At 44.7% G+C, this 26152-nt stretch overlaps 2 protein-coding genes across 6 annotated transcripts in view; both read left to right on the top strand.

The window, feature by feature from the left end:
- LOC113008249 (collagen alpha-3(VI) chain) overlaps positions 1-26152 on the top strand; it is a 108185-nt gene that overhangs the window by 60914 nt on the left and 21119 nt on the right. The window lies entirely within an intron of this gene.
- LOC145421161 (collagen alpha-3(VI) chain-like) lies at positions 17019-23799 on the top strand. The gene is made up of 8 exons (XM_080291015.1): positions 17019-17696; positions 17955-18554; positions 18813-19419; positions 19680-20260; positions 20480-21079; positions 21337-21936; positions 22189-22788; positions 23043-23799. The coding sequence occupies exons 1-8, from the start codon at positions 17174-17176 to the stop codon at positions 23657-23659; spliced, it is 4728 nt and encodes a 1575-aa protein (XP_080147141.1). The 5' UTR covers positions 17019-17173; the 3' UTR covers positions 23660-23799.

Here is a 26152-nt window from a genome sequence, read left to right as displayed (position 1 = left end):
GAATTACCAACCGTAATTGGTACGTTGTCAGACACATCCTATTGCTGGCTCCAAAAGTTACTAATTTCAGCTACAGTGAGGAAAAGCAAATAAATGAATGTGATGTGTGTATAGGTTTTTTGTGCATTTCAAAGCAATTGGTAGCATGCTGTGGTCTTTCTAAAACAGAAGTAGGCCAGGCTAGTGTTGTTAAAATATTAGTGTGCCAGTGAAAGATAATCTCACAAGCTTTGTGAAAGGTTTTCATTTTTTTGTCCTACTGTCTTTTCTCAGCTTCACGTGACAGAAAAGATATTGTATTCCTTCTGGATGGTTCTGATGGCACAAGGAATGGCTTTCCTGCCATGCGTGATTTTGTAGAGAGAGTGGTCGAGAAAATCAATGTGGGAGAAAACAAAGACCATGTCTCTGTGGTCCAGTACAGCAGAGAACCAGAGGTCCATTTCTATCTGAACACATATACCACAAGGGAGGATGTGGTGGACTCGGTCAGCGGGCTTAGACACAGAGGAGGAAGACCCCTAAACACTGGGGCAGCTCTCCAATACGTCAGAGACAACGTCTTTACAAACTCCTCTGGAAGTAGACGCCTGCAGGGTGTCCCACAGATATTGATCTTACTAACTGGGGGAAGGTCTTTTGATAATGTAGATAGCCCAGGCTCAGCTCTCAAACAGCAAGGCATTTATGTGATTGGCATTGGAACTAGGACCTCAGATGCTAGAGAGCTGCAGAAAATATCATATGAGCCCAGTTATGCTCTGTCAGTGTCCGAGTTCACTGACCTTCCCAGTGTCCAAGAACAGCTCTCTTCTGTAATGAGCAAAGTGATAGTGAGGGCCACGCCCATGACACCAACAGTGACCGGTAAGAACGTGACTCCTTTGTAATCTCCAGTATCATGGTAGGAAACAGTGTGAAAAGAAACCAAATGTGATTTGCTGTGTTCAGTTAGCTAGTGGATTGTGTTTTTTTTTTTAAAAAGTTGTGCTTGCGAAGAAAGAGTTCAATTTCAAGATGTTTCTCTTTAGCTGCAAAATATTTGATTGACCAAGTTAAACATATGGTAAATCTCATGTCTCTTAGTGGTCAGACAGCCAGCAGGAAGGGATGTGGTGTTTTTGCTGGATGGATCTGATGCTACTAGAAGTGGATTCCCAGCTATGAGAGACTTTGTCCAAAAACAAGTAGACACACTCAGTGTGGATGATGGCAAAGACCGTGTGTCGGTTGTTCAGTACAGCAGCGAACCAGCCGTCCAGTTCTATCTGAACACGTACACCACAAAAAGAGAGGTCCTTGACAGTGTCAGAGGTTTGAGGCACAAAGGCGGACGACCCCTCAACACTGGAGCAGCTCTCCGGTACTTGAGGGATAACGTCTTCACGGCCTCTGCCGGAAGCAGGCGGCCATCAGGAGTTCCGCAGGTCCTAATATTGATCACTGGTGGAAGATCATTTGACAGTATTGATGAACCAGCCTCTGCTCTCAAACAGCTGGGTGTCTTGACCATTGCAATTGGAACCCGAGGCTCTGACCCCAGAGAACTTCAGACCATAACTGGCGAGCCCAGTCATGCTGTATCTGTGTCTGAGTTCACTGACCTTCCCAATGTTCAAGAACAGCTCTCTTCTGTAATGAGCACAGTGCCAATGAGGGTCACACCTTTGACCCCAACAGTGACTGGTAAGAACATGACCCATCTTCAAAGTCCAGTATCATTGTAGGAAACAGTGTGAAAAGAAATCATTTGGTTTTGCTGTGTTTAATCAGCCAGTGGATTGTTTTTCCCTTTTTTTTTGTTCTGTTTTCGTTTTTGTTTTTTGTTTTTTTTATAAAATAGTTGTGGTTGTAAAGAAAGAGTTCAATTTTACCATGGTGCTTTTTAGCTGCAAAATATTTGATTGACCAAGTTAAACATATGGTAAATCTCATGTCTCTTAGTGGTCAGACAGCCAGCAGGAAGGGATGTGGTGTTTTTGCTGGATGGATCTGATGCTACTAGAAGTGGATTCCCAGCTATGAGAGACTTTGTCCAAAAACAAGTAGACACACTCAGTGTGGATGATGGCAAAGACCGTGTGTCGGTTGTTCAGTACAGCAGCGATCCAGCCGTCCAGTTCTATCTGAACACTTACACCACAAAAAGAGAGGTCCTTGACAGTGTCAGAGGTTTGAGGCACAAAGGCGGACGACCCCTCAACACTGGAGCAGCTCTCCGGTACTTGAGGGATAACGTCTTCACGGCCTCTGCCGGAAGCAGGCGGTCCTCAGGAGTTCCGCAGGTCCTAATATTGATCACTGGTGGAAGATCATTTGACAGTATTGATGAACCAGCCTCTGCTCTCAAACAGCTGGGTGTCTTGACCATTGCAATTGGAACCCGAGGCTCTGACCCCAGAGAACTTCAGACCATAACTGGCGAGCCCAGTTATGCTCTATCTGTGTCTGAACTTACTGACCTACCCAAAGTGCAACAGCAACTTGAGTCCTCTGTGGAAGCTGCAGTTTTTGAAGTCACCCCAGAATTACCAACCGTAATTGGTACGTTGTCAGACACATCCTATTGCTGGCTCCAAAAGTTACTAATTTCAGCTACAGTGAGGAAAAGCAAATAAATGAATGTGATGTGTGTATAGGTTTTTTGTGCATTTCAAAGCAATTGGTAGCATGCTGTGGTCTTTCTAAAACAGAAGTAGGCCAGGCTAGTGTTGTTAAAATATTAGTGTGCCAGTGAAAGATAATCTCACAAGCTTTGTGAAAGGTTTTCATTTTTTTGTCCTACTGTCTTTTCTCAGCTTCACGTGACAGAAAAGATATTGTATTCCTTCTGGATGGTTCTGATGGCACAAGGAATGGCTTTCCTGCCATGCGTGATTTTGTAGAGAGAGTGGTCGAGAAAATCAATGTGGGAGAAAACAAAGACCATGTCTCTGTGGTCCAGTACAGCAGAGAACCAGAGGTCCATTTCTATCTGAACACATATACCACAAGGGAGGATGTGGTGGACTCGGTCAGCGGGCTTAGACACAGAGGAGGAAGACCCCTAAACACTGGGGCAGCTCTCCAATACGTCAGAGACAACGTCTTTACAAACTCCTCTGGAAGTAGACGCCTGCAGGGTGTCCCACAGATATTGATCTTACTAACTGGGGGAAGGTCTTTTGATAATGTAGATAGCCCAGGCTCAGCTCTCAAACAGCAAGGCATTTATGTGATTGGCATTGGAACTAGGACCTCAGATGCTAGAGAGCTGCAGAAAATATCATATGAGCCCAGTTATGCTCTGTCAGTGTCCGAGTTCACTGACCTTCCCAGTGTCCAAGAACAGCTCTCTTCTGTAATGAGCAAAGTGATAGTGAGGGCCACGCCCATGACACCAACAGTGACCGGTAAGAACGTGACTCCTTTGTAATCTCCAGTATCATGGTAGGAAACAGTGTGAAAAGAAACCAAATGTGATTTGCTGTGTTCAGTTAGCTAGTGGATTGTGTTTTTTTTTTTAAAAAGTTGTGCTTGCGAAGAAAGAGTTCAATTTCAAGATGTTTCTCTTTAGCTGCAAAATATTTGATTGACCAAGTTAAACATATGGTAAATCTCATGTCTCTTAGTGGTCAGACAGCCAGCAGGAAGGGATGTGGTGTTTTTGCTGGATGGATCTGATGCTACTAGAAGTGGATTCCCAGCTATGAGAGACTTTGTCCAAAAACAAGTAGACACACTCAGTGTGGATGATGGCAAAGACCGTGTGTCGGTTGTTCAGTACAGCAGCGATCCAGCCGTCCAGTTCTATCTGAACACGTACACCACAAAAAGAGAGGTCCTTGACAGTGTCAGAGGTTTGAGGCACAAAGGCGGACGACCCCTCAACACTGGAGCAGCTCTCCGGTACTTGAGGGATAACGTCTTCACGGCCTCTGCCGGAAGCAGGCGGCCATCAGGAGTTCCGCAGGTCCTAATATTGATCACTGGTGGAAGATCATTTGACAGTATTGATGAACCAGCCTCTGCTCTCAAACAGCTGGGTGTCTTGACCATTGCAATTGGAACCCGAGGCTCTGACCCCAGAGAACTTCAGACCATAACTGGCGAGCCCAGTCATGCTGTATCTGTGTCTGAGTTCACTGATCTTCCCAATGTTCAAGAACAGCTCTCTTCTGTAATGAGCACAGTGCCAATGAGGGTCACACCTTTGACCCCAACAGTGACTGGTAAGAACATGACCCATCTTCAAAGTCCAGTATCATTGTAGGAAACAGTGTGAAAAGAAATCATTTGGTTTTGCTGTGTTTAATCAGCCAGTGGATTGTTTTTCCCTTTTTTTTTGTTCTGTTTTCGTTTTTGTTTTTTGTTTTTTTTATAAAATAGTTGTGGTTGTAAAGAAAGAGTTCAATTTTACCATGGTGCTTTTTAGCTGCAAAATATTTGATTGACCAAGTTAAACATATGGTAAATCTCATGTCTCTTAGTGGTCAGACAGCCAGCAGGAAGGGATGTGGTGTTTTTGCTGGATGGATCTGATGCTACTAGAAGTGGATTCCCAGCTATGAGAGACTTTGTCCAAAAACAAGTAGACACACTCAGTGTGGATGATGGCAAAGACCGTGTGTCGGTTGTTCAGTACAGCAGCGATCCAGCCGTCCAGTTCTATCTGAACACTTACACCACAAAAAGAGAGGTCCTTGACAGTGTCAGAGGTTTGAGGCACAAAGGCGGACGACCCCTCAACACTGGAGCAGCTCTCCGGTACTTGAGGGATAACGTCTTCACGGCCTCTGCCGGAAGCAGGCGGTCCTCAGGAGTTCCGCAGGTCCTAATATTGATCACTGGTGGAAGATCATTTGACAGTATTGATGAACCAGCCTCTGCTCTCAAACAGCTGGGTGTCTTGACCATTGCAATTGGAACCCGAGGCTCTGACCCCAGAGAACTTCAGACCATAACTGGCGAGCCCAGTTATGCTCTATCTGTGTCTGAACTTACTGACCTACCCAAAGTGCAACAGCAACTTGAGTCCTCTGTGGAAGCTGCAGTTTTTGAAGTCACCCCAGAATTACCAACCGTAATTGGTACGTTGTCAGACACATCCTATTGCTGGCTCCAAAAGTTACTAATTTCAGCTACAGTGAGGAAAAGCAAATAAATGAATGTGATGTGTGTATAGGTTTTTTGTGCATTTCAAAGCAATTGGTAGCATGCTGTGGTCTTTCTAAAACAGAAGTAGGCCAGGCTAGTGTTGTTAAAATATTAGTGTGCCAGTGAAAGATAATCTCACAAGCTTTGTGAAAGGTTTTCATTTTTTTGTCCTACTGTCTTTTCTCAGCTTCACGTGACAGAAAAGATATTGTATTCCTTCTGGATGGTTCTGATGGCACAAGGAATGGCTTTCCTGCCATGCGTGATTTTGTAGAGAGAGTGGTCGAGAAAATCAATGTGGGAGAAAACAAAGACCATGTCTCTGTGGTCCAGTACAGCAGAGAACCAGAGGTCCATTTCTATCTGAACACATATACCACAAGGGAGGATGTGGTGGACTCGGTCAGCGGGCTTAGACACAGAGGAGGAAGACCCCTAAACACTGGGGCAGCTCTCCAATACGTCAGAGACAACGTCTTTACAAACTCCTCTGGAAGTAGACGCCTGCAGGGTGTCCCACAGATATTGATCTTACTAACTGGGGGAAGGTCTTTTGATAATGTAGATAGCCCAGGCTCAGCTCTCAAACAGCAAGGCATTTATGTGATTGGCATTGGAACTAGGACCTCAGATGCTAGAGAGCTGCAGAAAATATCATATGAGCCCAGTTATGCTCTGTCAGTGTCCGAGTTCACTGACCTTCCCAGTGTCCAAGAACAGCTCTCTTCTGTAATGAGCAAAGTGATAGTGAGGGCCACACCCATGACACCAACAGTGACCGGTAAGAACGTGACTCCTTTGTAATCTCCAGTATCATGGTAGGAAACAGTGTGAAAAGAAACCAAATGTGATTTGCTGTGTTCAGTTAGCTAGTGGATTGTGTTTTTTTTTTAAAAAAGTTGTGCTTGCGAAGAAAGAGTTCAATTTCAAGATGTTTCTCTTTAGCTGCAAAATATTTGATTGACCAAGTTAAACATATGGTAAATCTCATGTCTCTTAGTGGTCAGACAGCCAGCAGGAAGGGATGTGGTGTTTTTGCTGGATGGATCTGATGCTACTAGAAGTGGATTCCCAGCTATGAGAGACTTTGTCCAAAAACAAGTAGACACACTCAGTGTGGATGATGGCAAAGACCGTGTGTCGGTTGTTCAGTACAGCAGCGATCCAGCCGTCCAGTTCTATCTGAACACGTACACCACAAAAAGAGAGGTCCTTGACAGTGTCAGAGGTTTGAGGCACAAAGGCGGACGACCCCTCAACACTGGAGCAGCTCTCCGGTACTTGAGGGATAACGTCTTCACGGCCTCTGCCGGAAGCAGGCGGCCATCAGGAGTTCCGCAGGTCCTAATATTGATCACTGGTGGAAGATCATTTGACAGTATTGATGAACCAGCCTCTGCTCTCAAACAGCTGGGTGTCTTGACCATTGCAATTGGAACCCGAGGCTCTGACCCCAGAGAACTTCAGACCATAACTGGCGAGCCCAGTCATGCTGTATCTGTGTCTGAGTTCACTGACCTTCCCAATGTTCAAGAACAGCTCTCTTCTGTAATGAGCACAGTGCCAATGAGGGTCACACCTTTGACCCCAACAGTGACTGGTAAGAACATGACCCATCTTCAAAGTCCAGTATCATTGTAGGAAACAGTGTGAAAAGAAATCATTTGGTTTTGCTGTGTTTAATCAGCCAGTGGATTGTTTTTCCCTTTTTTTTTGTTCTGTTTTCGTTTTTGTTTTTTGTTTTTTTTATAAAATAGTTGTGGTTGTAAAGAAAGAGTTCAATTTTACCATGGTGCTTTTTAGCTGCAAAATATTTGATTGACCAAGTTAAACATATGGTAAATCTCATGTCTCTTAGTGGTCAGACAGCCAGCAGGAAGGGATGTGGTGTTTTTGCTGGATGGATCTGATGCTACTAGAAGTGGATTCCCAGCTATGAGAGACTTTGTCCAAAAACAAGTAGACACACTCAGTGTGGATGATGGCAAAGACCGTGTGTCGGTTGTTCAGTACAGCAGCGATCCAGCCGTCCAGTTCTATCTGAACACGTACACCACAAAAAGAGAGGTCCTTGACAGTGTCAGAGGTTTGAGGCACAAAGGCGGACGACCCCTCAACACTGGAGCAGCTCTCCGGTACTTGAGGGATAACGTCTTCACGGCCTCTGCCGGAAGCAGGCGGCCATCAGGAGTTCCGCAGGTCCTAATATTGATCACTGGTGGAAGATCATTTGACAGTATTGATGAACCAGCCTCTGCTCTCAAACAGCTGGGTGTCTTGACCATTGCAATTGGAACCCGAGGCTCTGACCCCAGAGAACTTCAGACCATAACTGGCGAGCCCAGTCATGCTGTATCTGTGTCTGAGTTCACTGATCTTCCCAATGTTCAAGAACAGCTCTCTTCTGTAATGAGCACAGTGCCAATGAGGGTCACACCTTTGACCCCAACAGTGACTGGTAAGAACATGACCCATCTTCAAAGTCCAGTATCATTGTAGGAAACAGTGTGAAAAGAAATCATTTGGTTTTGCTGTGTTTAATCAGCCAGTGGATTGTTTTTCCCTTTTTTTTTGTTCTGTTTTCGTTTTTGTTTTTTGTTTTTTTTATAAAATAGTTGTGGTTGTAAAGAAAGAGTTCAATTTTACCATGGTGCTTTTTAGCTGCAAAATATTTGATTGACCAAGTTAAACATATGGTAAATCTCATGTCTCTTAGTGGTCAGACAGCCAGCAGGAAGGGATGTGGTGTTTTTGCTGGATGGATCTGATGCTACTAGAAGTGGATTCCCAGCTATGAGAGACTTTGTCCAAAAACAAGTAGACACACTCAGTGTGGATGATGGCAAAGACCGTGTGTCGGTTGTTCAGTACAGCAGCGATCCAGCCGTCCAGTTCTATCTGAACACGTACACCACAAAAAGAGAGGTCCTTGACAGTGTCAGAGGTTTGAGGCACAAAGGCGGACGACCCCTCAACACTGGAGCAGCTCTCCGGTACTTGAGGGATAACGTCTTCACGGCCTCTGCCGGAAGCAGGCGGTCCTCAGGAGTTCCGCAGGTCCTAATATTGATCACTGGTGGAAGATCATTTGACAGTATTGATGAACCAGCCTCTGCTCTCAAACAGCTGGGTGTCTTGACCATTGCAATTGGAACCCGAGGCTCTGACCCCAGAGAACTTCAGACCATAACTGGCGAGCCCAGTTATGCTCTATCTGTGTCTGAACTTACTGACCTACCCAAAGTGCAACAGCAACTTGAGTCCTCTGTGGAAGCTGCAGTTTTTGAAGTCACCCCAGAATTACCAACCGTAATTGGTACGTTGTCAGACACATCCTATTGCTGGCTCCAAAAGTTACTAATTTCAGCTACAGTGAGGAAAAGCAAATAAATGAATGTGATGTGTGTATAGGTTTTTTGTGCATTTCAAAGCAGTTGGTAGCATGCTGTGGTCTTTCTAAAACAGAAGTAGGCCAGGCTAGTGTTGTTAAAATATTAGTGTGCCAGTGAAAGATAATCTCACAAGCTTTGTGAAAGGTTTTCATTTTTTTGTCCTACTGTCTTTTCTCAGCTTCACGTGACAGAAAAGATATTGTATTCCTTCTGGATGGTTCTGATGGAACAAGGAATGGCTTTCCTGCCATGCGTGATTTTGTAGAGAGAGTGGTCGAGAAAATCAATGTGGGAGAAAACAAAGACCATGTCTCTGTGGTCCAGTACAGCAGAGAACCAGAGGTCCATTTCTATCTGAACACATATACCACAAGGGAGGATGTGGTGGACTCGGTCAGAGGGCTTAGACACAGAGGAGGAAGACCCCTAAACACTGGGGCAGCTCTCCAATACGTCAGAGACAACGTCTTTACAAACTCCTCTGGAAGTAGACGCCTGCAGGGTGTCCCACAGATATTGATCTTAGTAACTGGGGGAAGGTCTTTTGACAATGTAGATAGCCCAGCCTCAGCTCTCAAACAGCAGGGCATTTATGTGATTGGCATTGGAACTAGGACCTCAGATGCTAGAGAGCTGCAGAAAATATCATATGAGCCCAGTTATGCTCTGTCAGTGTCCGAGTTCACTGACCTTCCCAGTGTCCAAGAACAGCTCTCTTCTGTAATGAGCAAAGTGATAGTGAGGGCCACGCCCATGACACCAACAGTGACTGGTAAGAACGTGACTCCTTTGTAATCTCCAGTATCATGGTAGGAAACAGTGTGAAAAGAAACCAAATGTGATTTGCTGTGTTCAGTTAGCTAGTGGATTGTGTTTTTTTTTTTTAAAAAGTTGTGCTTGCGAAGAAAGAGTTCAATTTCAAGATGTTTCTCTTTAGCTGCAAAATATTTGATTGACCAAGTTAAACATATGGTAAATCTCATGTCTCTTAGTGGTCAGACAGCCAGCAGGAAGGGATGTGGTGTTTTTGCTGGATGGATCTGATGCTACTAGAAGTGGATTCCCAGCTATGAGAGACTTTGTCCAAAAACAAGTAGACACACTCAGTGTGGATGATGGCAAAGACCGTGTGTCGGTTGTTCAGTACAGCAGCGATCCAGCCGTCCAGTTCTATCTGAACACGTACACCACAAAAAGAGAGGTCCTTGACAGTGTCAGAGGTTTGAGGCACAAAGGCGGACGACCCCTCAACACTGGAGCAGCTCTCCGGTACTTGAGGGATAACGTCTTCACGGCCTCTGCCGGAAGCAGGCGGCCATCAGGAGTTCCGCAGGTCCTAATATTGATCACTGGTGGAAGATCATTTGACAGTATTGATGAACCAGCCTCTGCTCTCAAACAGCTGGGTGTCTTGACCATTGCAATTGGAACCCGAGGCTCTGACCCCAGAGAACTTCAGACCATAACTGGCGAGCCCAGTCATGCTGTATCTGTGTCTGAGTTCACTGATCTTCCCAATGTTCAAGAACAGCTCTCTTCTGTAATGAGCACAGTGCCAATGAGGGTCACACCTTTGACCCCAACAGTGACTGGTAAGAACATGACCCATCTTCAAAGTCCAGTATCATTGTAGGAAACAGTGTGAAAAGAAATCATTTGGTTTTGCTGTGTTTAATCAGCCAGTGGATTGTTTTTCCCTTTTTTTTTGTTCTGTTTTCGTTTTTGTTTTTTGTTTTTTTTATAAAATAGTTGTGGTTGTAAAGAAAGAGTTCAATTTTACCATGGTGCTTTTTAGCTGCAAAATATTTGATTGACCAAGTTAAACATATGGTAAATCTCATGTCTCTTAGTGGTCAGACAGCCAGCAGGAAGGGATGTGGTGTTTTTGCTGGATGGATCTGATGCTACTAGAAGTGGATTCCCAGCTATGAGAGACTTTGTCCAAAAACAAGTAGACACACTCAGTGTGGATGATGGCAAAGACCGTGTGTCGGTTGTTCAGTACAGCAGCGATCCAGCCGTCCAGTTCTATCTGAACACTTACACCACAAAAAGAGAGGTCCTTGACAGTGTCAGAGGTTTGAGGCACAAAGGCGGACGACCCCTCAACACTGGAGCAGCTCTCCGGTACTTGAGGGATAACGTCTTCACGGCCTCTGCCGGAAGCAGGCGGTCCTCAGGAGTTCCGCAGGTCCTAATATTGATCACTGGTGGAAGATCATTTGACAGTATTGATGAACCAGCCTCTGCTCTCAAACAGCTGGGTGTCTTGACCATTGCAATTGGAACCCGAGGCTCTGACCCCAGAGAACTTCAGACCATAACTGGCGAGCCCAGTTATGCTCTATCTGTGTCTGAACTTACTGACCTACCCAAAGTGCAACAGCAACTTGAGTCCTCTGTGGAAGCTGCAGTTTTTGAAGTCACCCCAGAATTACCAACCGTAATTGGTACGTTGTCAGACACATCCTATTGCTGGCTCCAAAAGTTACTAATTTCAGCTACAGTGAGGAAAAGCAAATAAATGAATGTGATGTGTGTATAGGTTTTTTGTGCATTTCAAAGCAATTGGTAGCATGCTGTGGTCTTTCTAAAACAGAAGTAGGCCAGGCTAGTGTTGTTAAAATATTAGTGTGCCAGTGAAAGATAATCTCACAAGCTTTGTGAAAGGTTTTCATTTTTTTGTCCTACTGTCTTTTCTCAGCTTCACGTGACAGAAAAGATATTGTATTCCTTCTGGATGGTTCTGATGGCACAAGGAATGGCTTTCCTGCCATGCGTGATTTTGTAGAGAGAGTGGTCGAGAAAATCAATGTGGGAGAAAACAAAGACCATGTCTCTGTGGTCCAGTACAGCAGAGAACCAGAGGTCCATTTCTATCTGAACACATATACCACAAGGGAGGATGTGGTGGACTCGGTCAGCGGGCTTAGACACAGAGGAGGAAGACCCCTAAACACTGGGGCAGCTCTCCAATACGTCAGAGACAACGTCTTTACAAACTCCTCTGGAAGTAGACGCCTGCAGGGTGTCCCACAGATATTGATCTTACTAACTGGGGGAAGGTCTTTTGATAATGTAGATAGCCCAGGCTCAGCTCTCAAACAGCAAGGCATTTATGTGATTGGCATTGGAACTAGGACCTCAGATGCTAGAGAGCTGCAGAAAATATCATATGAGCCCAGTTATGCTCTGTCAGTGTCCGAGTTCACTGACCTTCCCAGTGTCCAAGAACAGCTCTCTTCTGTAATGAGCAAAGTGATAGTGAGGGCCACGCCCATGACACCAACAGTGACCGGTAAGAACGTGACTCCTTTGTAATCTCCAGTATCATGGTAGGAAACAGTGTGAAAAGAAACCAAATGTGATTTGCTGTGTTCAGTTAGCTAGTGGATTGTGTTTTTTTTTTTAAAAAGTTGTGCTTGCGAAGAAAGAGTTCAATTTCAAGATGTTTCTCTTTAGCTGCAAAATATTTGATTGACCAAGTTAAACATATGGTAAATCTCATGTCTCTTAGTGGTCAGACAGCCAGCAGGAAGGGATGTGGTGTTTTTGCTGGATGGATCTGATGCTACTAGAAGTGGATTCCCAGCTATGAGAGACTTTGTCCAAAAACAAGTAGACACACTCAGTGTGGATGATGGCAAAGACCGTGTGTCGGTTGTTCAGTACAGCAGCGATCCAGCCGTCCAGTTCTATCTGAACACGTACACCACAAAAAGAGAGGTCCTTGACAGTGTCAGAGGTTTGAGGCACAAAGGCGGACGACCCCTCAACACTGGAGCAGCTCTCCGGTACTTGAGGGATAACGTCTTCACGGCCTCTGCCGGAAGCAGGCGGCCATCAGGAGTTCCGCAGGTCCTAATATTGATCACTGGTGGAAGATCATTTGACAGTATTGATGAACCAGCCTCTGCTCTCAAACAGCTGGGTGTCTTGACCATTGCAATTGGAACCCGAGGCTCTGACCCCAGAGAACTTCAGACCATAACTGGCGAGCCCAGTCATGCTGTATCTGTGTCTGAGTTCACTGATCTTCCCAATGTTCAAGAACAGCTCTCTTCTGTAATGAGCACAGTGCCAATGAGGGTCACACCTTTGACCCCAACAGTGACTGGTAAGAACATGACCCATCTTCAAAGTCCAGTATCATTGTAGGAAACAGTGTGAAAAGAAATCATTTGGTTTTGCTGTGTTTAATCAGCCAGTGGATTGTTTTTCCCTTTTTTTTTGTTCTGTTTTCGTTTTTGTTTTTTGTTTTTTTTATAAAATAGTTGTGGTTGTAAAGAAAGAGTTCAATTTTACCATGGTGCTTTTTAGCTGCAAAATATTTGATTGACCAAGTTAAACATATGGTAAATCTCATGTCTCTTAGTGGTCAGACAGCCAGCAGGAAGGGATGTGGTGTTTTTGCTGGATGGATCTGATGCTACTAGAAGTGGATTCCCAGCTATGAGAGACTTTGTCCAAAAACAAGTAGACACACTCAGTGTGGATGATGGCAAAGACCGTGTGTCGGTTGTTCAGTACAGCAGCGATCCAGCCGTCCAGTTCTATCTGAACACTTACACCACAAAAAGAGAGGTCCTTGACAGTGTCAGAGGTTTGAGGCACAAAGGCGGACGACCCCTCAACACTGGAGCAGCTCTCCGGTACTTGAGGGATAACGTCTTCACGGCCTCTGCCGGAAGCAGGCGGTCCTCAGGAGTTCCGCAGGTCCTAATATTGATCACTGGTGGAAGATCATTTGACAGTATTGATGAACCAGCCTCTGCTCTCAAACAGCTGGGTGTCTTGACCATTGCAATTGGAACCCGAGGCTCTGACCCCAGAGAACTTCAGACCATAACTGGCGAGCCCAGTTATGCTCTATCTGTGTCTGAACTTACTGACCTACCCAAAGTGCAACAGCAACTTGAGTCCTCTGTGGAAGCTGCAGTTTTTGAAGTCACCCCAGAATTACCAACCGTAATTGGTACGTTGTCAGACACATCCTATTGCTGGCTCCAAAAGTTACTAATTTCAGCTACAGTGAGGAAAAGCAAATAAATGAATGTGATGTGTGTATAGGTTTTTTGTGCATTTCAAAGCAATTGGTAGCATGCTGTGGTCTTTCTAAAACAGAAGTAGGCCAGGCTAGTGTTGTTAAAATATTAGTGTGCCAGTGAAAGATAATCTCACAAGCTTTGTGAAAGGTTTTCATTTTTTTGTCCTACTGTCTTTTCTCAGCTTCACGTGACAGAAAAGATATTGTATTCCTTCTGGATGGTTCTGATGGCACAAGGAATGGCTTTCCTGCCATGCGTGATTTTGTAGAGAGAGTGGTCGAGAAAATCAATGTGGGAGAAAACAAAGACCATGTCTCTGTGGTCCAGTACAGCAGAGAACCAGAGGTCCATTTCTATCTGAACACATATACCACAAGGGAGGATGTGGTGGACTCGGTCAGCGGGCTTAGACACAGAGGAGGAAGACCCCTAAACACTGGGGCAGCTCTCCAATACGTCAGAGACAACGTCTTTACAAACTCCTCTGGAAGTAGACGCCTGCAGGGTGTCCCACAGATATTGATCTTACTAACTGGGGGAAGGTCTTTTGATAATGTAGATAGCCCAGGCTCAGCTCTCAAACAGCAAGGCATTTATGTGATTGGCATTGGAACTAGGACCTCAGATGCTAGAGAGCTGCAGAAAATATCATATGAGCCCAGTTATGCTCTGTCAGTGTCCGAGTTCACTGACCTTCCCAGTGTCCAAGAACAGCTCTCTTCTGTAATGAGCAAAGTGATAGTGAGGGCCACGCCCATGACACCAACAGTGACCGGTAAGAACGTGACTCCTTTGTAATCTCCAGTATCATGGTAGGAAACAGTGTGAAAAGAAACCAAATGTGATTTGCTGTGTTCAGTTAGCTAGTGGATTGTGTTTTTTTTTTTTAAAAAGTTGTGCTTGCGAAGAAAGAGTTCAATTTCAAGATGTTTCTCTTTAGCTGCAAAATATTTGATTGACCAAGTTAAACATATGGTAAATCTCATGTCTCTTAGTGGTCAGACAGCCAGCAGGAAGGGATGTGGTGTTTTTGCTGGATGGATCTGATGCTACTAGAAGTGGATTCCCAGCTATGAGAGACTTTGTCCAAAAACAAGTAGACACACTCAGTGTGGATGATGGCAAAGACCGTGTGTCGGTTGTTCAGTACAGCAGCGATCCAGCCGTCCAGTTCTATCTGAACACGTACACCACAAAAAGAGAGGTCCTTGACAGTGTCAGAGGTTTGAGGCACAAAGGCGGACGACCCCTCAACACTGGAGCAGCTCTCCGGTACTTGAGGGATAACGTCTTCACGGCCTCTGCCGGAAGCAGGCGGCCATCAGGAGTTCCGCAGGTCCTAATATTGATCACTGGTGGAAGATCATTTGACAGTATTGATGAACCAGCCTCTGCTCTCAAACAGCTGGGTGTCTTGACCATTGCAATTGGAACCCGAGGCTCTGACCCCAGAGAACTTCAGACCATAACTGGCGAGCCCAGTCATGCTGTATCTGTGTCTGAGTTCACTGATCTTCCCAATGTTCAAGAACAGCTCTCTTCTGTAATGAGCACAGTGCCAATGCGGGTCACACCTTTGACCCCAACAGTGACTGGTAAGAACATGACCCATCTTCAAAGTCCAGTATCATTGTAGGAAACAGTGTGAAAAGAAATCATTTGGTTTTGCTGTGTTTAATCAGCCAGTGGATTGTTTTTCCCTTTTTTTTTGTTCTGTTTTCGTTTTTGTTTTTTGTTTTTTTTATAAAATAGTTGTGGTTGTAAAGAAAGAGTTCAATTTTACCATGGTGCTTTTTAGCTGCAAAATATTTGATTGACCAAGTTAAACATATGGTAAATCTCATGTCTCTTAGTGGTCAGACAGCCAGCAGGAAGGGATGTGGTGTTTTTGCTGGATGGATCTGATGCTACTAGAAGTGGATTCCCAGCTATGAGAGACTTTGTCCAAAAACAAGTAGACACACTCAGTGTGGATGATGGCAAAGACCGTGTGTCGGTTGTTCAGTACAGCAGCGATCCAGCCGTCCAGTTCTATCTGAACACTTACACCACAAAAAGAGAGGTCCTTGACAGTGTCAGAGGTTTGAGGCACAAAGGCGGACGACCCCTCAACACTGGAGCAGCTCTCCGGTACTTGAGGGATAACGTCTTCACGGCCTCTGCCGGAAGCAGGCGGTCCTCAGGAGTTCCGCAGGTCCTAATATTGATCACTGGTGGAAGATCATTTGACAGTATTGATGAACCAGCCTCTGCTCTCAAACAGCTGGGTGTCTTGACCATTGCAATTGGAACCCGAGGCTCTGACCCCAGAGAACTTCAGACCATAACTGGCGAGCCCAGTTATGCTCTATCTGTGTCTGAACTTACTGACCTACCCAAAGTGCAACAGCAACTTGAGTCCTCTGTGGAAGCTGCAGTTTTTGAAGTCACCCCAGAATTACCAACCGTAATTGGTACGTTGTCAGACACATCCTATTGCTGGCTCCAAAAGTTACTAATTTCAGCTACAGTGAGGAAAAGCAAATAAATGAATGTGATGTGTGTATAGGTTTTTTGTGCATTTCAAAGCAATTGGTAGCATGCTGTGGTCTTTCTAAAACAGAAGTAGGCCAGGCTAGTGTTGTTAAAATATTAGTGTGCCAGTGAAAGATAATCTCACAAGCTTTGTGAAAGGTTTTCATTTTTTTGTCCTACTGTCTTTTCTCAGCTTCACGTGACAGAAAAGATATTGTATTCCTTCTGGATGGTTCTGATGGCACAAGGAATGGCTTTCCTGCCATGCGTGATTTTGTAGAGAGAGTGGTCGAGAAAATCAATGTGGGAGAAAACAAAGACCATGTCTCTGTGGTCCAGTACAGCAGAGAACCAGAGGTCCATTTCTATCTGAACACATATACCACAAGGGAGGATGTGGTGGACTCGGTCAGCGGGCTTAGACACAGAGGAGGAAGACCCCTAAACACTGGGGCAGCTCTCCAATACGTCAGAGACAACGTCTTTACAAACTCCTCTGGAAGTAGACGCCTGCAGGGTGTCCCACAGATATTGATCTTACTAACTGGGGGAAGGTCTTTTGATAATGTAGATAGCCCAGGCTCAGCTCTCAAACAGCAAGGCATTTATGTGATTGGCATTGGAACTAGGACCTCAGATGCTAGAGAGCTGCAGAAAATATCATATGAGCCCAGTTATGCTCTGTCAGTGTCCGAGTTCACTGACCTTCCCAGTGTCCAAGAACAGCTCTCTTCTGTAATGAGCAAAGTGATAGTGAGGGCCACACCCATGACACCAACAGTGACCGGTAAGAACGTGACTCCTTTGTAATCTCCAGTATCATGGTAGGAAACAGTGTGAAAAGAAACCAAATGTGATTTGCTGTGTTCAGTTAGCTAGTGGATTGTGTTTTTTTTTTAAAAAAGTTGTGCTTGCGAAGAAAGAGTTCAATTTCAAGATGTTTCTCTTTAGCTGCAAAATATTTGATTGACCAAGTTAAACATATGGTAAATCTCATGTCTCTTAGTGGTCAGACAGCCAGCAGGAAGGGATGTGGTGTTTTTGCTGGATGGATCTGATGCTACTAGAAGTGGATTCCCAGCTATGAGAGACTTTGTCCAAAAACAAGTAGACACACTCAGTGTGGATGATGGCAAAGACCGTGTGTCGGTTGTTCAGTACAGCAGCGATCCAGCCGTCCAGTTCTATCTGAACACGTACACCACAAAAAGAGAGGTCCTTGACAGTGTCAGAGGTTTGAGGCACAAAGGCGGACGACCCCTCAACACTGGAGCAGCTCTCCGGTACTTGAGGGATAACGTCTTCACGGCCTCTGCCGGAAGCAGGCGGCCATCAGGAGTTCCGCAGGTCCTAATATTGATCACTGGTGGAAGATCATTTGACAGTATTGATGAACCAGCCTCTGCTCTCAAACAGCTGGGTGTCTTGACCATTGCAATTGGAACCCGAGGCTCTGACCCCAGAGAACTTCAGACCATAACTGGCGAGCCCAGTCATGCTGTATCTGTGTCTGAGTTCACTGACCTTCCCAATGTTCAAGAACAGCTCTCTTCTGTAATGAGCACAGTGCCAATGAGGGTCACACCTTTGACCCCAACAGTGACTGGTAAGAACATGACCCATCTTCAAAGTCCAGTATCATTGTAGGAAACAGTGTGAAAAGAAATCATTTGGTTTTGCTGTGTTTAATCAGCCAGTGGATTGTTTTTCCCTTTTTTTTTGTTCTGTTTTCGTTTTTGTTTTTTGTTTTTTTTATAAAATAGTTGTGGTTGTAAAGAAAGAGTTCAATTTTACCATGGTGCTTTTTAGCTGCAAAATATTTGATTGACCAAGTTAAACATATGGTAAATCTCATGTCTCTTAGTGGTCAGACAGCCAGCAGGAAGGGATGTGGTGTTTTTGCTGGATGGATCTGATGCTACTAGAAGTGGATTCCCAGCTATGAGAGACTTTGTCCAAAAACAAGTAGACACACTCAGTGTGGATGATGGCAAAGACCGTGTGTCGGTTGTTCAGTACAGCAGCGATCCAGCCGTCCAGTTCTATCTGAACACGTACACCACAAAAAGAGAGGTCCTTGACAGTGTCAGAGGTTTGAGGCACAAAGGCGGACGACCCCTCAACACTGGAGCAGCTCTCCGGTACTTGAGGGATAACGTCTTCACGGCCTCTGCCGGAAGCAGGCGGCCATCAGGAGTTCCGCAGGTCCTAATATTGATCACTGGTGGAAGATCATTTGACAGTATTGATGAACCAGCCTCTGCTCTCAAACAGCTGGGTGTCTTGACCATTGCAATTGGAACCCGAGGCTCTGACCCCAGAGAACTTCAGACCATAACTGGCGAGCCCAGTCATGCTGTATCTGTGTCTGAGTTCACTGATCTTCCCAATGTTCAAGAACAGCTCTCTTCTGTAATGAGCACAGTGCCAATGAGGGTCACACCTTTGACCCCAACAGTGACTGGTAAGAACATGACCCATCTTCAAAGTCCAGTATCATTGTAGGAAACAGTGTGAAAAGAAATCATTTGGTTTTGCTGTGTTTAATCAGCCAGTGGATTGTTTTTCCCTTTTTTTTTGTTCTGTTTTCGTTTTTGTTTTTTGTTTTTTTTATAAAATAGTTGTGGTTGTAAAGAAAGAGTTCAATTTTACCATGGTGCTTTTTAGCTGCAAAATATTTGATTGACCAAGTTAAACATATGGTAAATCTCATGTCTCTTAGTGGTCAGACAGCCAGCAGGAAGGGATGTGGTGTTTTTGCTGGATGGATCTGATGCTACTAGAAGTGGATTCCCAGCTATGAGAGACTTTGTCCAAAAACAAGTAGACACACTCAGTGTGGATGATGGCAAAGACCGTGTGTCGGTTGTTCAGTACAGCAGCGATCCAGCCGTCCAGTTCTATCTGAACACGTACACCACAAAAAGAGAGGTCCTTGACAGTGTCAGAGGTTTGAGGCACAAAGGCGGACGACCCCTCAACACTGGAGCAGCTCTCCGGTACTTGAGGGATAACGTCTTCACGGCCTCTGCCGGAAGCAGGCGGTCCTCAGGAGTTCCGCAGGTCCTAATATTGATCACTGGTGGAAGATCATTTGACAGTATTGATGAACCAGCCTCTGCTCTCAAACAGCTGGGTGTCTTGACCATTGCAATTGGAACCCGAGGCTCTGACCCCAGAGAACTTCAGACCATAACTGGCGAGCCCAGTTATGCTCTATCTGTGTCTGAACTTACTGACCTACCCAAAGTGCAACAGCAACTTGAGTCCTCTGTGGAAGCTGCAGTTTTTGAAGTCACCCCAGAATTACCAACCGTAATTGGTACGTTGTCAGACACATCCTATTGCTGGCTCCAAAAGTTACTAATTTCAGCTACAGTGAGGAAAAGCAAATAAATGAATGTGATGTGTGTATAGGTTTTTTGTGCATTTCAAAGCAGTTGGTAGCATGCTGTGGTCTTTCTAAAACAGAAGTAGGCCAGGCTAGTGTTGTTAAAATATTAGTGTGCCAGTGAAAGATAATCTCACAAGCTTTGTGAAAGGTTTTCATTTTTTTGTCCTACTGTCTTTTCTCAGCTTCACGTGACAGAAAAGATATTGTATTCCTTCTGGATGGTTCTGATGGAACAAGGAATGGCTTTCCTGCCATGCGTGATTTTGTAGAGAGAGTGGTCGAGAAAATCAATGTGGGAGAAAACAAAGACCATGTCTCTGTGGTCCAGTACAGCAGAGAACCAGAGGTCCATTTCTATCTGAACACATATACCACAAGGGAGGATGTGGTGGACTCGGTCAGAGGGCTTAGACACAGAGGAGGAAGACCCCTAAACACTGGGGCAGCTCTCCAATACGTCAGAGACAACGTCTTTACAAACTCCTCTGGAAGTAGACGCCTGCAGGGTGTCCCACAGATATTGATCTTAGTAACTGGGGGAAGGTCTTTTGACAATGTAGATAGCCCAGCCTCAGCTCTCAAACAGCAGGGCATTTATGTGATTGGCATTGGAACTAGGACCTCAGATGCTAGAGAGCTGCAGAAAATATCATATGAGCCCAGTTATGCTCTGTCAGTGTCCGAGTTCACTGACCTTCCCAGTGTCCAAGAACAGCTCTCTTCTGTAATGAGCAAAGTGATAGTGAGGGCCACGCCCATGACACCAACAGTGACTGGTAAGAACGTGACTCCTTTGTAATCTCCAGTATCATGGTAGGAAACAGTGTGAAAAGAAACCAAATGTGATTTGCTGTGTTCAGTTAGCTAGTGGATTGTGTTTTTTTTTAAAAAAAGTTGTGCTTGCGAAGAAAGAGTTCAATTTCAAGATGTTTCTCTTTAGCTGCAAAATATTTGATTGACCAAGTTAAACATATGGTAAATCTCATGTCTCTTAGTGGTCAGACAGCCAGCAGGAAGGGATGTGGTGTTTTTGCTGGATGGATCTGATGCTACTAGAAGTGGATTCCCAGCTATGAGAGACTTTGTCCAAAAACAAGTAGACACACTCAGTGTGGATGATGGCAAAGACCGTGTGTCGGTTGTTCAGTACAGCAGCGATCCAGCCGTCCAGTTCTATCTGAACACGTACACCACAAAAAGAGAGGTCCTTGACAGTGTCAGAGGTTTGAGGCACAAAGGCGGACGACCCCTCAACACTGGAGCAGCTCTCCGGTACTTGAGGGATAACGTCTTCACGGCCTCTGCCGGAAGCAGGCGGCCATCAGGAGTTCCGCAGGTCCTAATATTGATCACTGGTGGAAGATCATTTGACAGTATTGATGAACCAGCCTCTGCTCTCAAACAGCTGGGTGTCTTGACCATTGCAATTGGAACCCGAGGCTCTGACCCCAGAGAACTTCAGACCATAACTGGCGAGCCCAGTCATGCTGTATCTGTGTCTGAGTTCACTGACCTTCCCAATGTTCAAGAACAGCTCTCTTCTGTAATGAGCACAGTGCCAATGAGGGTCACACCTTTGACCCCAACAGTGACTGGTAAGAACATGACCCATCTTCAAAGTCCAGTATCATTGTAGGAAACAGTGTGAAAAGAAATCATTTGGTTTTGCTGTGTTTAATCAGCCAGTGGATTGTTTTTCCTTTTTTTTTGTTCTGTTTTCGTTTTTGTTTTTTGTTTTTTTTATAAAATAGTTGTGGTTGTAAAGAAAGAGTTCACTTTTACCATGGTGCTTTTTAGCTGCAAAATATTTGATTGACCAAGTTAAACATATGGTAAATCTCATGTCTCTTAGTGGTCAGACAGCCAGCAGGAAGGGATGTGGTGTTTTTGCTGGATGGATCTGATGCTACTAGAAGTGGATTCCCAGCTATGAGAGACTTTGTCCAAAAACAAGTAGACACACTCAGTGTGGATGATGGCAAAGACCGTGTGTCGGTTGTTCAGTACAGCAGCGATCCAGCCATCCAGTTCTATCTGAACACCTACACCACAAAAAGAGAGGTCCTTGACAGTGTCAGAGGTTTGAGGCACAAAGGCGGACGACCCCTCAACACTGGAGCAGCTCTCCGGTACTTGAGGGATAACGTCTTCACGGCCTCTGCCGGAAGCAGGCGGCCATCAGGAGTTCCGCAGGTCCTAATATTGATCACTGGTGGAAGATCATTTGACAGTATTGATGAACCAGCCTCTGCTCTCAAACAGCTGGGTGTCTTGACCATTGCAATTGGAACCCGAGGCTCTGACCCCAGAGAACTTCAGACCATAACTGGCGAGCCCAGTCATGCTGTATCTGTGTCTGAGTTCACTGACCTTCCCAATGTTCAAGAACAGCTCTCTTCTGTAATGAGCACAGTGCCAATGAGGGTCACACCTTTGACCCCAACAGTGACTGGTAAGAACATGACCCATCTTCAAAGTCCAGTATCATTGTAGGAAACAGTGTGAAAAGAAAACTTTACGTTTTGCTGTGTTTAATCAGCCAGTGGATTGTTTTTCCTTTTTTTTTTTGTTCTGTTTTCGTTTTTGTTTTTTGTATAAAATAGTTGTGGTTGTAAAGAAAGAGTTCACTTTTACCATGGTGCTTTTTAGCTGCAAAATATTTGATTGACCAAGTTAAACATATGGTAAATCTCATGTCTCTTAGTGGTCAGACAGCCAGCAGGAAGGGATGTGGTGTTTTTGCTGGATGGATCTGATGCTACTAGAAGTGGATTCCCAGCTATGAGAGACTTTGTCCAAAAACAAGTAGACACACTCAGTGTGGATGATGGCAAAGACCGTGTGTCGGTTGTTCAGTACAGCAGCGATCCAGCCGTCCAGTTCTATCTGAACACGTACACCACAAAAAGAGAGGTCCTTGACAGTGTCAGAGGTTTGAGGCACAAAGGCGGACGACCCCTCAACACTGGAGCAGCTCTCCGGTACTTGAGGGATAACGTCTTCACGGCCTCTGCCGGAAGCAGGCGGCCCTCAGGAGTTCCGCAGGTCCTAATATTGATCACTGGTGGAAGATCATTTGACAGTATTGATGAACCAGCCTCTGCTCTCAAACAGCTGGGTGTCTTGACCATTGCAATTGGAACCCGAGGCTCTGACCCCAGAGAACTTCAGACCATAACTGGCGAGCCCAGTTATGCTCTATCTGTGTCTGAACTTACTGACCTACCCAAAGTGCAACAGCAACTTGAGTCCTCTGTGGAAGCTGCAGTTTTTGAAGTCAGCCCAGAATTATCAACCGTAATTGGTACGTTGTCAGACACATCCTATTGCTGGCTCCAAAAGTTGCTAATTTCAGCTACAGTGAGGAAAAGCAAATAATTGAATGTGATGTTTGTATAGGTTTTTTGTGCATTTCAAACCAGTTGGTAGCATGCTGTGGTCTTTCTAAAACAGAAGTAGGCCAGGCTAGTGTTGTTAAAATATTAGTGTGCCAGTGAAAGATAATTTCACAAGCTTTGTGAAAGGTTTTCATTTTTTTGTCCTACTGTCTTTTCTCAGCTTCACGTGTCATAAAAGATATTGTATTCCTTCTGGATGGTTCTGATGGCACAAGGAATGGCTTTCCTGCCATGCGTGATTTTGTAGAGAGAGTGGTGGAGAAAATCAATGTGGGAGAAAACAAAGACCATGTCTCTGTGGTCCAGTACAGCAGAGAACCAGGGGTCCATTTCTATCTGAACACATATACCACAAGGGAGGATGTGGTGGACTCGGTCAGAGGGCTTAGACACAGAGGAGGAAGACCCCTAAACACTGGGGCAGCTCTCCAATACGTCAGAGACAACGTCTTTACAAACTCCTCTGGAAGTAGACGCCTGCAGGGTGTCCCACAGATATTGATCTTAGTAACTGGGGGAAGGTCTTTTGACAATGTAGATAGCCCAGCCTCAGCTCTCAAACAGCAGGGCATTTATGTGATTGGCATTGGAACTAGGACCTCAGATGCTAGAGAGCTGCAGAAAATATCATATGAGCCCAGTTATGCTCTGTCAGTGTCCGAGTTCACTGACCTTCCCAGTGTCCAAGAACAGCTCTCTTCTGTAATGAGCAAAGTGATAGTGAGGGCCACACCCATGACACCAACAGTGACCGGTAAGAACGTGACTCCTTTGTAATCTCCAGTATCATGGTAGGAAACAGTGTGAAAAGAAACCAAATGTGATTTGCTGTGTTCAGTTAGCTAGTGGATTGTCTTTTTTTTTTTTAAATAGTTGTGCTTGCGAAGAAAGAGTTCAATTTCAAGATGTTTCTCTTTAGCTGCAAAATATTTGATTGACCAAGTTAAACATATGGTAAATCTCATGTCTCTTAGTGGTCAGACAGCCAGCAGGAAGGGATGTGGTGTTTTTGCTGGATGGATCTGATGCTACTAGAAGTGGATTCCCAGCTATGAGAGACTTTGTCCAAAAACAAGTAGACACACTCAGTGTGAATGATGGCAAAGACCGTGTGTCAGTTGTTCAGTACAGCAGCGATCCAGCCGTCCAGTTCTATCTGAACACTTACACCACAAAAAGAGAGGTCCTTGACAGTGTCAGAGGTTTGAGGCACAAAGGCGGACGACCCCTCAACACTGGAGCAGCTCTCCGGTACTTGAGGGATAATGTCTTCACGGCCTCTGCCGGAAGCAGGCGGCCATCAGGAGTTCCGCAGGTCCTAATATTGATCACTGGTGGAAGATCATTTGACAGTATTGATGAACCAGCCTCTGCTCTCAAACAGCTGGGTGTCTTGACCATTGCAATTGGAACCCGAGGCTCTGACCCCAGAGAACTTCAGACCATAACTGGCGAGCCCAGTCATGCTGTATCTGTGTCTGAGTTCACTGACCTTCCCAATGTTCAAGAACAGCTCTCTTCTGTATTGAGCACAGTGCCAATGAGGGTCACACCTTTGACCCCAACAGTGACTGGTAAGAACATGACCCATCTTCAAAGTCCAGTATCATTGTAGGAAACAGTGTGAAAAGAAATCATTTGGTTTTGCTGTGTTTAATCAGCCAGTGGATTGTTTTTTCTTTTTTTTTAGTTCTTTTTTTGTTTGTTTTTTTGTTTGTTTTTTTACAAAATAGTTGTGGTTGTAAAGAAAGAGTTCACTTTTACCATGGTGCTTTTTAGCTGCAAAATATTTGATTGACCAAGTTAAACATATGGTAAATCTCATGTCTCTTAGTGGTCAGACAGCCAGCAGGAAGGGATGTGGTGTTTTTGCTGGATGGATCTGATGCTACTAGAAGTGGATTCCCAGCTATGAGAGACTTTGTCCAAAAACAAGTAGACACACTCAGTGTGGATGATGGCAAAGACCGTGTGTCGGTTGTTCAGTACAGCAGCGATCCAGCCATCCAGTTCTATCTGAACACTTACACCACAAAAAGAGAGGTCCTTGACAGTGTCAGAGGTTTGAGGCACAAAGGCGGACGACCCCTCAACACTGGAGCAGCTCTCCGGTATTTGAAGGATAACGTCTTCACGGCCTCTGCCGGAAGCAGGCGACCATCAGGAGTTCCGCAGGTCCTAATATTGATCACTGGTGGAAGATCATTTGACAGTATTGATGAACCAGCCTCTGCTCTCAAACAGCTGGGTGTCTTGACCATTGCAATTGGAACCCGAGGCTCTGACCCCAGAGAACTTCAGACCATAACTGGCGAGCCCAGTTATGCTCTATCTGTGTCTGAACTTACTGACCTACCCAAAGTGCAACAGCAACTTGAGTCCTCTGTGGAGGTTGCAGTTATTGAAGTCACCCCAGAATTACCAACCATAATTGGTACGTTGTCAGACACATCCTAATGCTGGCTCCAAAAGTTACTAATTTCAGCTACAGTGAGGAAAAGCAAATAAATGAATGTGATTTTCTGGTGCATTTCAAACCAGTTGGAAGCATGCTTTGGTCTTTCTTAAACAGAAGTTGGCCAGGCTATTGTCTTTAAGACTTTGAGAACATAGTATGATCGTCTGAACTTCTGTGAGAACACAGAACTTTCCATCATCTGCTTTAAGCTACGATATTTAATTTTTTGTCACTCTTTTGAACTTCTTATTGTTGAAGTTCATTTTAAATTGTCTTTTGAGGCTGCAGTTTTCATTATTATCCCCCAGCCACCAATCTTATTTAGTTTGTTATCCATTAAACCAACGATTCTTTCACTGCTATTTTCACCAAATAACCTCACGTCTTTTACATCTGTAGAATTTGTCACTTTTTGAACTACTATAGTTAAAAGCATTTAATAATATAAATCATTATACATGAAATGAATCAATTTGTCACATGCCATGTGCCAACATGCAGAGTAGTTGCCTAAATTCTAGCCCCACTCATTTCTTTTATCTCATAATGCCATTAAAAGTGTTATAAATGATTAATAATGCATATGAATTCTAACTGATTACAATGCTGAGGCTCCACCGATGAAGACAGTTTGCAATCAAAAGTGATTGAGTCCCTTGTATAACTCACAGACACACACATACTTTAATGCAGGTAACATGTAAGCTCTAGAAAACATGTTGCTATCTATACAAATTTATCTATACTGTAGAGATCTCTGGATAACCAGGATATCTTACTGTTAACCAATGATCCTTAAAACCAAGTCAACT

Source organism: Astatotilapia calliptera, chromosome 16 (genome assembly GCF_964374335.1).
Source record: "Astatotilapia calliptera chromosome 16, fAstCal68.1, whole genome shotgun sequence".
NCBI lineage: Eukaryota > Metazoa > Chordata > Actinopteri > Cichliformes > Cichlidae > Astatotilapia > Astatotilapia calliptera.
This window is presented reverse-complemented; position numbering and strand designations above follow the sequence as displayed.

Bases quoted from the DNA above. Each gene is read 5' to 3' on its own strand.
- LOC145421161 (XM_080291015.1), top strand. From the start codon at position 17,174: ATGAGAGACTTTGTCCAAAAACAAGTAGACACACTCAGTGTGGATGAT. The intron at 19,420-19,679 runs GTCAGACACATC...TTCACGTGACAG, and splicing joins CCAACCGTAATTGGTACGTT to AAAAGATATTGTATTCCTTC. The intron at 22,789-23,042 runs GTACGTTGTCAG...GTCTTTTCTCAG, and splicing joins AGAATTATCAACCGTAATTG to CTTCACGTGTCATAAAAGAT.